This window comes from Lipotes vexillifer, unplaced genomic scaffold, assembly GCF_000442215.2.
Source record: "Lipotes vexillifer unplaced genomic scaffold, Lipotes_vexillifer_v1.1 scaffold518, whole genome shotgun sequence".
Taxonomy (NCBI): Eukaryota; Metazoa; Chordata; class Mammalia; order Artiodactyla; family Lipotidae; genus Lipotes; species Lipotes vexillifer.
Window position 1 is genome coordinate 2,048,788 of NW_006780945.1, and position 12,988 is coordinate 2,061,775.

The following is a 12,988-nucleotide window of genomic DNA, read 5'->3' on the forward strand; positions in this document are numbered from 1 at the left end:
GGGAGGGAGAGTTCCCGGGGGCAAGGGGGGCTGCAGCGGGGGTGGGGCGGGGGCTGGGGGCCCCCCCCCCCCGCCGTCCCGTGTCTGATCACTCGCGCCACAGATCCAGAAACTCTACATCTGCCCCAAGCTTGCTTCTCCAGCACTAGAGATTCCTCGCCCCACGGGGATCATCTATGGCTACTGAAACATTGGCTACTGAACATTCGTTCAGACTTTTCCATAAGCTGTTACCCAAAGGGCCGAATGAACTTTTTCGCCAACACAGTAGCTTCCCAGAAAAGACAGTGTGGGGCTGTGGAAAGAAAAGTCAAGCAGCAAAGCAGCACTTGAATCCTGGCTCTGCCCATTCTGAGCCGTGAAACCTCAGACAAGTCACTTGAGTTATAGATACCCTTGCTCTCTGTTCTAGCTCAGAGTTGCTCTCAAGGAATTATGGAGCTTCCAGATGGACAGGGCAAAATGAAACAGATTGTCTCAGATCTTCCATCTCCAAGATTGGGCAGGGCTCCAAGACTCTCACGCACACCACACACACAAACACATGCATGCAGGGAATTCCCTGGCAGTCCAGTGGTTAGGACGCTGCGCTTCCACTGTAGGCGGCACGGGTTCGATCCCTAGTCAGGGAACTAAGATCCTGCATGTTGTGCGGTGTGGCCAAAACAAAACAAAACACATGCACGCACACCTACACACCACACACACGTACACGTGTGCACACATACATAGCGCGCGCGCGCGCGCGCACACACACACACACACACACACACACACACACACACACTCTCTCCAGAAAACCTCAGACTAAGAGAATGAGAACGGAGAATGCGTATTCCTGGAAAGCCAGTTTCTAAATCAGTAGAGGGGTTTCAGGGATAACAGAAGTTAGAGCTAGTAAGAGGTGGAGCCTCTCAGAGATGGGGAGTCAGAGGTGACCCTCCTGAGTCCTCTTGGTAACCTGGGGCCTCCCCGATCCCTGCACCCTTGAAATGCCATCCATGTAATTCTAGCAGGTAGACCTTAGCTTGGGGGTGTACATGACAATCGCCAAGATGCTGAGAAGACACAGGTGCCCTGGCTCCTAGGTGGAGTGTGGGAGATTCCAGTGCAGGCAGCCACACCTCTAGGGGCTGATGCAGCGCCTCAAGGAGGCTGGAGTTAAGAAGTTAAGACCATTTTCTGAGTAGTGGGTTCTCTTAGCCTCATCTTTTTATCATCAACGTTCCTGTCGGAAAGCGTTGCACGTGGAAGCCGGGATGCCCTCAGAGGCCACGACCCCCGTCACACTGAGGCTCTGTTTTTCTGAGCTGGGCCAGGGAGGTGGTGCAGCCCACGGGAAGGGCAGGCGGGCAGCCAGTGGGCAAGGGATGGTGGATCTGGACAAGGGGAACCAGGCGTGAAGGTCAGGGCAGCCGGGAGGGGTTTCCGCTGGGCTGGACAGCTACATCTTTGCCAACCCGGACGAGGCAGGTGCCAGACCCAATTCCTGCTCTCTCTGTGGCTCGAGAGAGGGGGGTGGAGCTGTTGGGTCTTTCTGTGCCAGCCCGGGGCAGAAATCAATGGGTGGAGCTGGTCCCTGGCATCCAGAGAGCAAAGGAGGGTGGGCTCCCACCCATCCCCAGTTAAAGACCCAGCCTCGGGAGAAACTCTGAGCTGGTTCTCTCAGGAGCACACCCCACCTCCACCATTTCAATTCATCAACTTGGAAGGACTCCCTCCCGTGAAGATTGGGGCCAGGCCCTACTTGCTTCTGGAAAAGGTGAGACCTCCCCAGCACCTGCCCACCCATAACACACACCCCTTGGGCTCTAGACGCCACCCTCCTCTTTCTGTTCCTTTGTCCTTAGAAGAGCTCTCCTCTGTACTCACCCAGCTGAAACGGCCACCTAGCTCTCTGCCTGTTTCTCCAACTCTCAGGGTGGGGCACCGGGTCTGCTGTGTGTCTCCCTGGAACTCTGAGATGGGAAAAATTACACTAGGAGGTTGGACAGAAGCTGGTAAAAGAAGCCTTCCAACAAGGTGAACCAAGAGACCTGAGACCTCTTGGGAAGGTGAATTAAAGGAAGGAAGTGACCAGGCATCTCCAGTCCCCATGCCTGGATTTGGGCTGCTTGGGCGGGGGGTGGGATGCCTGCCGAGGACCAGCCTCCAGTGAGGCGGCCAGCTGTGCTCTGGGCAGGGGTGTTCCGTGCAGGGGTGCACAGGCTCGGGTGCAGCTCCTCTATGCCCAGCCCTGCCATCTTAGCTCACCTTGACCCTGGGTGAGGGGTGTGATGGTCACAGCCCCCATCTCCCTAAAGGCCCATCACCCTCCCAGGAACATTCTTCAACAAAGAACATGTAAATGATATCAGTTACCCCGTGGGCCCCTATTTGAGACCCTTGCCCTCCTTTCTGGAGAGCTAGCCCACCCCAAAATGGGAGAGGGGGAGGGGTGGGAGCCTGAGCTGCCGCCATGCTCCTGTTCCAGGCCCTTCCTTTGCAGCCGGCTCACCGTGGCTCCCCAGCCATGACGCTGGCAAGCTCGTGCTCTGTGCCAGGGTGGAGGCTGAGCCTGGGATCCGGGGAGGGGGCCGGCGACCCTCTGCGCTGGTGGCGGCCACTGGTTTTGGAGCCCTCTGCCTGCCCTTTGGAGAGCCTTAAACTTCCCAGAAGAGGAATGACTAGCTGTGCCAGGTGGTAGGAGCTATGGGGGAGGGTGCCGGATCTGTCCCCCTCAGGGGCCCACGGGCAGCACAATAGCCCCTGGGGCTGCTGCTCTCTGGCTTAACTCGTTGCCTGGGCAACAGCTGGGGCCCGTTTCCACCAATCCACGGCAGAGGCTGGGTGGTGGGAAGGAAGCCAGCCTGGGAAGGGAGGGCACCATCCCCTTGGGCGGGACGCTATATAAAGAGGAGGAATGTGAGTGGAGAGGTCTGGGCTTCGCTCTCCCTCCAGTGGGCTTGGGGGCAGGGCACAAAGATGCTTAGGCTGGGCTACACCAAACCTGGGTCCTGGGCCAGCTTCTGGGCCATCCTGACCTTAGTGGGCCTGGTCACTCGTGCAGGTGAGTGGGCAGGGGGCAGGGAGAAGGGGCAGGACCTTCCGGCTTTAGCCACACTCGGCCAGGAGGGGGCGGTGTCCAGCCAGCCAGGACGGGCGCAGAGTGGATTTGATCACACAGCTCCGTGGAGGAGGGCGGCCTGCCTCCGAGGGGACGAGGGCTGGGCAGGCAGGCAGGCGTCTCAACGACAAGAAGACCCTTCCACTGTCCATTGTCCCAGGCAGCTGGGCCCAGCTAGAGGCGAGTGGGGTGCCATCAGCATTCAGGGCCTTCAATGTGACAGCTTGGAGAGGCGGGGCTGGGAGATAACCTCGGGCTCCTCTCACCCTTTCTTCCTCCCTCTGTCTCCCTCTTGCTTTACACAAAGACGCTCTGCTCTCCTGTGAGTGTCCTCTCCAAGAGCGCACATGGGCCTCGGGACTAGTGTGTGTGTGTGTGTGTGTGTGAGTGCATGTGAGTGTGTGAGTGCATGTGTGTGCGTGCGCGCGCCGGGGGGTAGGTGTGCCCATCTGCTGCTGTCAGCTCCTCACACTGTGCTCCGCTTGGAGAAGCTGCTGGCAGTGTTTTCTGTCATTGAGTTTTCTGTCACCGAGGGCATGTCCCCAGCTGACCCTCACGGTATCCCTGGAAACATGCGAGAAGGCCCCAGCGCGCCCAGCCTGCAAGGCGGGAACACCAGCCTCAAGGCACAGGTACCCCGAGAGTCCTGTCCAGGACAAGCTGGCCCTCTGTGCTTTCTCTGGTCTCCCGCAGGCCAGTGTAGGCGGGACCCAGGAGGGCTGCTGGGCCTGGAAGCAGCTTCCCCTCCAGGCTGCAGCCTCCTCACAGCCAGCCCCCCTCCCCCCCCTCAGCGCCGGGGCATTCTCTGGTCTCCCGCAGGCCAGTGTAGGCGGGACCCAGGAGGGCTGCTGGGCCTGGAAGCAGCTTCCCCTCCAGGCTGCAGCCTCCTCACAGCCAGCCCCCCTCCCCCCACTCAGCGCCGGGGCAGGTCCTCGCCCCCCTCCCCCCACCGCAGCTTGCCAAGCCCATCCTCCTCCAGGGCCTCTGGCAGGTTCCTTCTCATTGCTCCCTCAGGGAGCCTGTCTCTGATTCCTGCACCTAAAGGAGCTGCCACCCCACTACTATCACCTCCCTTATTTACCACAATCTAAAACTAGAGTGCTTATTTGTGTATTTATTGCCTGGCTAGGGAGCTTGTGCTTTGATGAGTGTAAGAAGCTGGCTTGTTTTGTTCACTGTGCTATTCTGAGCTCCCAGGAGCGTGTCTGGCTTGTAGTAAGTGCTCAATTTGTTAGTGACTGCACTCCTTTGGACAACTCTTCCGAGGGGTGAGGTGCACAGTTCTTCAGGAGGTGAAACGGGTGGGAACCAAGAGGTTCCTCGGCCCTCGCCTAGGGGTCCGGCATCATGGAGACCAGCTCTGGACATTTTGTCCCATGCTGGGTCACGAGCTCTCCCCGCCAGGAATCTGCCCACCTTCCAAGAGCATCCTCTCAGGGTCTGCTCAGGGTCAGGTTTACAAGCTTTCCCAGCCAGGATGTGCTTGTGTGCACACACGTGCATCCACGCACTTCATGGGCACAAACAGGTGAGCACACAGCCTCCCCAGGCTCATCTACTCTCTGCCCACAACCAACCACATGCATCTCCAGCTGGTCCCTCTGCAACCCCAGCCTGCTGCCCAGGGCCCGGGTGCCTTCTCAGGCTGTGCCGTGTTCCTTCCTGCTGCAGCCCAGAAAACCGATGTCGGCGGGGAGTCAACGGGCACCTCCATCAACCACTCCCAGACGCTGCTCCAACGCCTGCAGGAGCTGCTGCGGCAGGGCAATGCCAGCGACGTGGTGCTGCGGGTCCAGGCTGCGGGCACCGACGAGGTCCGAGTCTTCCACGCCCACCGGCTGCTGCTGGGACTGCACAGTGAGCTGTTCCGGGAGCTGTTGAGTAACCAGAGCGAGGTGGTGCTGCAGGAGCCCCGGGACGGTGCTGCTGTCTTTGACAAGTTCATCAGGTGGGGAAGGATCAGGGGGAAGACTCCAGGACTTTCCAAGTCCCTGGCTTCTCCACTCACAGGGTGATGGAAACCCTGGATCCTAGCAGACATCACGCCCATTCCCTGGATGTCATTAGGATGACCGTGCAGCCACCTCCTCCTTCCCTCCTTCCACTGCACTCCTGCAAAACGCAGCGTGACTCCCCTGCCCTTGCCTGGAGGCTCTGTGTGGTTTGATGTCACTTACCAGTTACCCTCAGAGCTGTTTCCAAATCTGGCCGTGAGAGCTTTTAAAAACTGTAGATTCCCGGGCCCCACCCTGGATCCTGGGCTTCCCGTCTAGGGTTGGGCCAAGCAGTCGTTTCTTTCCATTTTTAAAAAAATATTTATTTATTTATTTGGCTGCACCCGGTCTTAGTTGTGGCACGTGGGATCTTTAGCTGCGGCATGCGGGATCCAGCTCCCTGACCAGGGATTGAACCCAACCCCCGCGTTGGGAGCACAGAGTCTTAGCCACTGGACCACCAGAGAAGTCCCCCAAGCAGTCGTTTCTTATTTTAGTGTCTCCGGGTGGCTTTGGTGTCTGGCCCCGTTTTGAACCAGAGGGCTAGGGAGCTAAAAACGTTAGCCATCTCTCTGCCCCATCTCCTGCCTCCTGCTAGTGGGGCACCATTCACACTCTAGTCTGAGAAAGTGACCCTGATTTGACGGCTTAGACAAGATGGTTGCAGAATTCGGGTCATTGCTTCCAACTTCCGGGCAACGGAGGAGGGATAACACAGAAGGGCCAAAGGGCCTCCCCGCCACCCCCGTCAGTTCTATTTAACCAGCCTTCCCCCAATCCCACTCTGTGCCTCTGCGGACATCTCATTGGCTAGAATTCAGTCACATGACCGCACTCGCTCTAAGGGAGCCTGGGAAACATCTTTTAGTCCCAGAGGCAAACAGCGAAGGAAGATGGCTTGCCCACTCTCATAGCGAGCAGCTGGCGGCGTATGAGTCCCGATAGTAAACCCCACAATGGCAGGAGCTACATCTGTCTTCTAGCACAGAGCTCGGCACCTAGTAGGTGCTCAATACATGCATGCTATTTCCATGTCCCCACGAGAAACGGAGAGAAGAGGCCGTGAAGTCGGATGGGCCTGGGAGGGCCCTGATGTTGGCGCCCTTGACCATGATGGTCTCTGACCAAGGCCGGGGCCCTCTGGACCCAGAAAGCGGCTCTGGGTGGGGTCGGGGTGGGCCCGCCCGCCCTGACCGCCCGCCCTGACCGCCCGCCCTGACCGCGCCCCATCTCTACGCCTCTCCGGCAGGTACCTCTACTGCGGCGAACTGATCGTGCTGCTGGCGCAGGCTATCCCCCTGCACAGGCTGGCCACCAAGTACGGCGTGTCCTCCCTGCAGCGGGGCGTGGCCGACTACATGCGCGCTCACCTGGCGGGCGGCGCGGGCCCGGCGGTGGGCTGGTACCACTACGCGGTGAGCACCGGGGACGAGGCCCTGCGCCAGAGCTGCCTGCAGTTCCTGGCCTGGAACCTGTCGGCCGTGGCGGGGAGCGCCGAGTGGGGCGCCGTGAGCCCCGAGCTGCTGGCGCAACTGCTGCCGCGCTCGGACTTGGTGCTGCAGGACGAGCTGGAGCTGTTCCACGCGCTGGAGGCGTGGCTGGGCCGCGCGCGGCCGCCCCCGGCCGTGGCCGAGCGGGCGCTGCGCTCCATCCGCTACCCCATGATCCCGCCGGCGCAGCTGTTCCAGCTGCAGGCGCGCTCGGCAGCCCTGGCGCGCCACGGCCCGGCGGTGGCCGACCTCCTGCTGCAGGCCTACCAGTTCCACGCCGCCTCGCCGCTGCACTATGCCAAGTTCTTCGACGTCAACGGCAGCTCCTTCCTGCCCCGCAACTACCTCGCGCCCGCGTGGGGCGCCCCGTGGGTCATCAACAACCCGGCCCGCGACGATCGCAGCACCAGCTTCCAGACGCAGCTGGGCCCCAGCGGCCACGACTCGGGCCGCCGGGTCACGTGGAACGTGCTCTTCTCGCCGCGCTGGCTGCCCGTCAGCCTGCGGCCCGTCTACGCGGATGCCGCGGGCACCGCGCTGCCCCTCGCGCGCCCCGAGGACGGCCGGCCGCGGCTCGTGGTCACGCCGGCCAGCAGCGGCGGCGACGCGGCGGGCGTGGTCTTCCAGAAGACCGTGCTGGTGGGGACGCGCCAGCACGGCCGCCTGCTGGTCCGCCACGCCTACAGCTTTCACCAGAGCAGCGAGGAGGCCGGCGACTTCCTGGCGCACGCCGACCTGCAGCGGCGCAACTCCGAGTACCTGGTGGAGAACGCCCTGCACCTGCACCTCATCGTGAAGCCCGTCTACCACCCCCTCATCCGGACCCCCAAGTAGCCAAGCGGGGCCCGGGGCGGGAAGCTCGGCGTCCCTGAGGCCTCTGGATCGGGAAATACAGGCCCGGCAGAGATGGGCCAGAGGGACCAGGAGTGGCATGGCCAGTGGAGGTGCCCACCCTGGCCCCTTGGGTGGAATCCAGCTGAGGGGTGGTAGACCAGATGCCTGGTTTCAGGAGCTGATTTCACGCTGACTTGAAGGTAACACTCTTGGTGGAATAAACCAATGCTCAGAGAGGCGAGGGGATGATTAAACCACCCAGTTCATGGGTAAAAGCCATCCAAGGAGAGCTGCCCAGGTCAGGGTCTCCCCATCTTTCTTTAGCTTTTCCCTGAGGGCCCCGCCTCCACAGGGAACAGGGCAGGGAAAAGCATCCAAATGGTCAAGGCCCTAGGTACCCCTGTGGGAGCTTTCTCACCCTGAAGCCGCGGGGCTTAGCTGAGCTTCTGAGTCCCGACTTGCAGGGAGGGCATAACCACTTCGTTTGGCTTGTGGACCACCCCGAGTCTCTGGCCTCTCCTGGGAGGGGGTCTGGGGAGGGGGGAAGGCTGGTGGGAGGGGATGTGAATGGGCCTTATGGCCCTGCCCTTCCTGGGGAAAGACCTCAGGGTCTAGAGGAAAACTGCTTTCCCCCAGGTGTTTGTAGGTTGGTGCTGTACAACCAGCCAGAGGGCACTAGGGGATGGTGGTGGTGGTGGTGGGAGGGGAGTTGGGTTGAATCTTAATCAGTCATGGCCACCCCACATTTCAGACAAGGTCTAGTTTCCAACACAACCATCAAGACTCAAATGGGATTTTATTGTTAAAAAGGGGGCTTGGTGGGGGCGGAAGCCACTGCTAAGTAACAAAACCGGATTCCCTCCCCGACCCCAAGCACAGCATGTGAATGTTCCCGCCCCAGATGTGGGCCCAGGAGCCCTGTCCCATTAACAGTTCCCTGCCCCCCATTTCTGAGGCCAAGTCGGGCCACAGGTCTCAGAACAGGGTTTTGGCAGCAGGGTTTTCTGTCCAGGGCTGGGAGGCCAGGGAGCCCTGCCATCCCAGCCGTGCCTCCTGGGCTCACCTCCCTTTCCCAGTGGCACCGCAAGCACGGAAGTGTTGGGCAGGCACCCTCACCGTTCCTGGGTCTCAGGAGCCCCGGTCTTCTGAGATCCTGAGCTCCTGCTCGCAGGTCACCCCCGTGTGCCCAGCCTCCATCTCCCATTTCCTGCTACACCCCATTCAGTCTTGGGGGCAGGAGGGCCAGTTGCAGGCAGGGCCCCTCAGTTATGTTGGAAGCGTCCATCTTTGCCATGGGTGCTTGTGCCATGGGGCAGGCGGGGCCCCCGGGTAGCCCGTTGGGAAACACCAGCTGGGTTGGAGGGGACAGCGAGGGGTGAGGAGTCCCCAGGGCCTGCAGCAGGGGAAGGGCCACGAGCAGTGCTTTAGGAATGCCTCTCCATCCCCTCTGATCCCCCAGTGGCTTTGAACTCCCTAGGGGCACAACCCCAAGGTGCCAGGCCCACAAATATTCTTCAAGAACTCTGTTTCCAGCAAGGGGCAGCCATAGGGCAGGGAGCTCAACATAATTCCTCCCTGGGCTGACCAAGCGCTCCCCTCCCATTCCCTCCTTTGCTGGTACTGACCTGTGTTCTGGCTTGGAGGGAGTTTGACCTTGGCCATAGGCAGGGTGACCTTTCCCAGATGCCGGGTACCAGGGGCTGGGTGCCCGCACACTTGCACCCTGTGGTCCGAGATGCTCTGCGCGGGATGGGGCCCTGGGAGGTGTGTCTTGGGGCGGGAGAGCTGTGTTGGTTGGAGAGCAGTGAGGTGAGGTGGGAGCCGCATGCGGATCTGATACAGGGGTCTGCCCCGGCAGCTATGCCAGCTTGGGGGGATACGGCATGGAGGGTGGTGCACAGCTAGGGGTACCCTGGGGCCGCTGGAGCAATCCAGCCCTCAGAGCCCCACCAGCAAGGCAGGGGCCCAGACCCCCCAATCCTTGCCCCTGGACTCACCCCTTGCCCTGTGACCTCAAAGGACTGCGACCTTCGCTTCCTCCTCTTTGCCTCCAGCAACTCCTCCTGTTTCTTGCCCGGGCTTTTCTTCTGGCCACGCAGCCAGGGCCTGGGGCCATCGCCACGATGCTCGACGGCCCGGGATGGGGCCTCACCCGTGCTGCTGGACAGGTTGTCCTCACTGGCAGCGTGCTGCAGCATGGGGCTGGGTGGCCGCGCATCGTCAGCCTCGCTCAGCGAGTGCAGGGACAGGCTGCTGCGCTCCATGCTGGGTGCCAGCAGGTGGCGCCCCTCGGTGCCCAGGGCCCGAGAGCGTCGCCGGGCAGCCTTCACCGAGATGCACTTTGTGTCCGTCAGGATCTCCTTCCTCTCTGCGGCAGGACAAAGGAGCACCCAACCCGGGATCAAGGCCACATATTCCTCCCCCTCCTGCACCTCCAACACCCCTTCTCTGCCAAAGCGTCCCCCCTTGCTTGCTGTTTAAGAAACTCTGGGCGAGTTTCTGAGCCTTGCTTTCATCTGGAAACTGGGGATGGTAAAACTAACCCCACTGGCTTGTGAGGATTGTTTTGGTTTTTGTTTTTTTTTGGCTGAGCCTTAGTTCCCCGACCAGGGATCGAACCCATGCCCCCTGCAGTGGAAGCGCAGAGTCTTAACCCCTGGACCGCCAGGGAAGTCCCAGCTTATGAGGAGTGACTCAGATAACGGGCATAGCCTATGGCCAGGGCGTAGGGATTCGGTCTATATTTGCTCTTACAATTATTCTGAGTGGGAAGGTGGGGCACGATCCTAAGCGCCATGTGTTCCCCATTTTGGTTTCTGATTGTGCCCCCAGCTTTGTGTGGACAGAGCAGCTCGTTAATCCTCTCTGGGCACTGGTGCCTCTCTTTCTAGAACGGTCAGCACCCGACGCATGGGTGTACTTAGCAGTGCAGAGGGAAGGAAGGGGCTCTGGGCTGGGTGATCTGAGCAGTCTGGACGATGCCAGGCTCAGGCTGACAGGGTGGGCAGGAGGCACACCTTTGCAGGACGAAGGGATCTCTGGCAGGTTCTCACTGCTGTCAGGGGAGGAGTTGATGCGGCCGCTCAGGCTGCCCAGGCTGTCCTGAGTGGGGGCCTGTGAGACGAATTGGTTGGGAAGAGAAGCCACTGGACACAGCAGGGACCCTATGTCCCCAGGGGGCTGTTTTGGAAAGGCTCCATCCCAACCACTGGGTGTCCACCCTGGTGCTCCCACCTGCAGCAGAGGAGCCCATCGGGCCAGCGGCGCTCAGTGCTCACCTCCTGCGTCACCAGGCTGCCAATCTGGATGGGGGGTGGGGTGGGCACAGAGGAGCTCTTCACCTGCCAGGCCCCGGAACTGGCCTTGGACACGTGGTTGGCTTCACTGAGGTTGGCAGAGGAGGATGGGCATCTGTTGACCAGGCTGATCCCACTGCGGTCCCACTCCCACCCTAGGGGGGAGCTGTTGTGTAAAGGGAGAGAGGACCCAAAAGTCCTGGCTCCAGACCTGTGCAACCTCCCCGCTTTCGTTCCTGCTCCATACCCCCCAGGAAGCCCTGATCTGGGCTGGCATCTCTGGGACACAGCCAGTGGTGGCTCAGGCAGGAAGGACTGGCAGAAAGTGGCCCCTGGCCTCACCTCTCTGTGCTGATCGGAGGCAGGAAGCTGCCCTGCAGGAGCTGGGCTTCGGAGCTCAGCGTCTTCACGCTCTCTGGGTCAGACTCTGGGGTCAGCAAGGTTCCTGCTCTGCTAATTTTGGGCAAGGAGCTGTCCTGGGGAGCGGGGGGGGAAGGGGCAGTCAGAAGACTTGGTCCTGGGCCGGGTAACAGCACAGGGTGACAAAAGGCACACAGGGTGTCTGGGGCTGTAATAGGGGCTGGGAGCCCCAGAGGGCAGTGGGCTTGTTCTGGGTCCCCAGGGACAAGCTGTGGTAGGCTAGGCATCCCCCGTGGCACTGCCTGGTGGCCTGGTCTCCTGGGAGGGCGTCTGGGGCCATTTGTCATATCTCAGATAGCCAAACCTGACCTTCAGACCCTGGGCGGGGACAAGTGCCAGAGGAGAATACGCCGAGAAAGGAAGCTTACTCAGGCTTGGCAAGCCTTTGGGTGGGATAAGAAGGAAGGCGTCAGTTCCCTGGCGACCAGCCGGCCTGGTCCCACCGCCATGCCAACGACCTGCATGCACTGCCCTGGCCATCGGCCACTCTCTTAGCGCGTGTGCGCGTGCTCAGGCCCGAGGCGCCCACCTGCAGGGCCCCAGAGGCCACGCGGTCCATGATGGCGGCCCGCTCCAGGCTGCCCTCGTCCTGCGCTCGCACATACACGTCGTACAGCTCCTGCAGGCGCTGCGGGACGGCCAAGCTGTAGTCTGCCGGGGGAGGGGCAGGGCTCAGCGCGTGCCCTCGGGCCCTCTGCGGGTCGATGGGGCCCGTGGGCGGCTCGGACGCGCGGGGCGCGGGCCCTACCGTCGATGATCTGCCGCTGGCCCTGGATGATCTCGTCGCAGAGGCTGCGGTGCTGCTCCAGGCGGCGCAGGGCCTCGCGGCGGTGGCGGAGCGCGCCGTCGCGGAGCAGCGCGTGCGACTGCATCTCGGTGTTCTCCACCTCGAGCTCGTGCACGCGGCACAGCAGGCTGAGCACCTCGCGCTGCTCCTCGGAGCCGATGCGCCGCGGCAGCGTCTCCTCTAGGCGCCGGCCGCGCGCGCGCAGCTCTCGGCAGCGCTGCTCCAGCGTCAGCTGGGGACCAAGCGGGGTGAGCGCCAGGCGGGCTCTCGCCCTCTGAGGCCCACCCTCGAAGCTGTCTCTCGGGCCTTGCAACCAGGGGCTGCCCCTGAGGGGCCCGTCTCTGCCTACCTTCTTGCCGTCCTGACCACAACCCATCCCTGGAACCAGCTCTGTGGATCTGCTGGGCCCCAGCCCAGCTGATGCCCTCAGGGCTCACGGTACCCTGAAACCCCCTGGCCAGGATATGCTCCAGAACAGAGGGCAGAGGTCTGGAAAATCCTAATTATGATACTGGCTACCATTTTTTGAGTCCTTGGTATGTGAAAGGCATTTGTTTAATCTTCCCAACAACCCTACTAGGGCTGACTACTCCCATTTTACAGATGAGTAAAGAGAGGCACAAAGAGCTGAAGGAGTTCAGTGAGGTCACAGGGGATTTGTGGCCCGAGCTCGCAGCTCTCACTCCTCGCACAAGCCTCCCCCAGCCCCTTCCTGCTGGGGCCTCTCAAGCCCACTCTCCCAGGCCCCGGGCACCTTCTGCTTTCGCAGTTTCTTCAGCTCTCCCGTCAGGGCAGCGATGCTCTCCCGGGCACAGGCCACCTCGGGGGGCTCCAGGATGTCTGGCTGGTCATCGCCTGTGTCCGAGTCCTTCTCACTGTCGTCCTTGGTGTAAGACTCCTTGCGTTGCTCCTCCCTCCATTTGAGTGCCCTGCGTGACTTCTCGTGCTCCCAGCTGCCGCAGCCCCACCCCCGAGGGAGACCCGGGATTCAGGCCATGGTGGGAGGCACAGCATGCATCTCCAGCTCCCAGCCCCTGTCCCAGGCGGGGGGGGGGGGGGGG

At 61.5% G+C, this 12,988-nt stretch overlaps 3 protein-coding genes across 3 annotated transcripts in view; 1 reads left to right on the forward strand and 2 right to left on the reverse strand.

The window, feature by feature from the left end:
- The window catches only part of GPR142 (G protein-coupled receptor 142), a 7,050-nt gene extending 4,536 nt beyond the window's left edge, over positions 1 to 2,514 (reverse strand). Inside the window, exon 1 of the mRNA XM_007454415.1 lies at positions 2,498 to 2,514. Coding sequence (XP_007454477.1) covers positions 2,498 to 2,514 — 17 coding nt within the window. The remainder of the gene's footprint in view (positions 1 to 2,497) is intronic.
- A 450-nt stretch (positions 2,515 to 2,964) lies between these two features.
- On the forward strand, positions 2,965 to 7,424 carry BTBD17 (BTB domain containing 17). Its single transcript, XM_007454386.1, has 3 exons — positions 2,965 to 3,049; positions 4,778 to 5,054; positions 6,350 to 7,424. The coding sequence occupies exons 1-3, from the start codon at positions 2,965 to 2,967 to the stop codon at positions 7,422 to 7,424; spliced, it is 1,437 nt and encodes a 478-aa protein (XP_007454448.1).
- A 1,262-nt stretch (positions 7,425 to 8,686) lies between these two features.
- Positions 8,687 to 12,988, reverse strand: part of KIF19 (kinesin family member 19) — a 24,632-nt gene continuing 20,330 nt past the window's right edge. Inside the window, exons 13-21 of the mRNA XM_007454387.1 lie at positions 12,682 to 12,880; positions 11,889 to 12,159; positions 11,670 to 11,791; positions 11,063 to 11,196; positions 10,703 to 10,808; positions 10,442 to 10,538; positions 9,422 to 9,792; positions 9,050 to 9,209; positions 8,687 to 8,817 (exon numbers count right to left, since the gene is read on the reverse strand). Of these exons, the coding sequence (XP_007454449.1) occupies positions 8,687 to 8,817; positions 9,050 to 9,209; positions 9,422 to 9,792; positions 10,442 to 10,538; positions 10,703 to 10,808; positions 11,063 to 11,196; positions 11,670 to 11,791; positions 11,889 to 12,159; positions 12,682 to 12,880 (1,591 nt within the window). The remainder of the gene's footprint in view (positions 8,818 to 9,049; positions 9,210 to 9,421; positions 9,793 to 10,441; positions 10,539 to 10,702; positions 10,809 to 11,062; positions 11,197 to 11,669; positions 11,792 to 11,888; positions 12,160 to 12,681; positions 12,881 to 12,988) is intronic.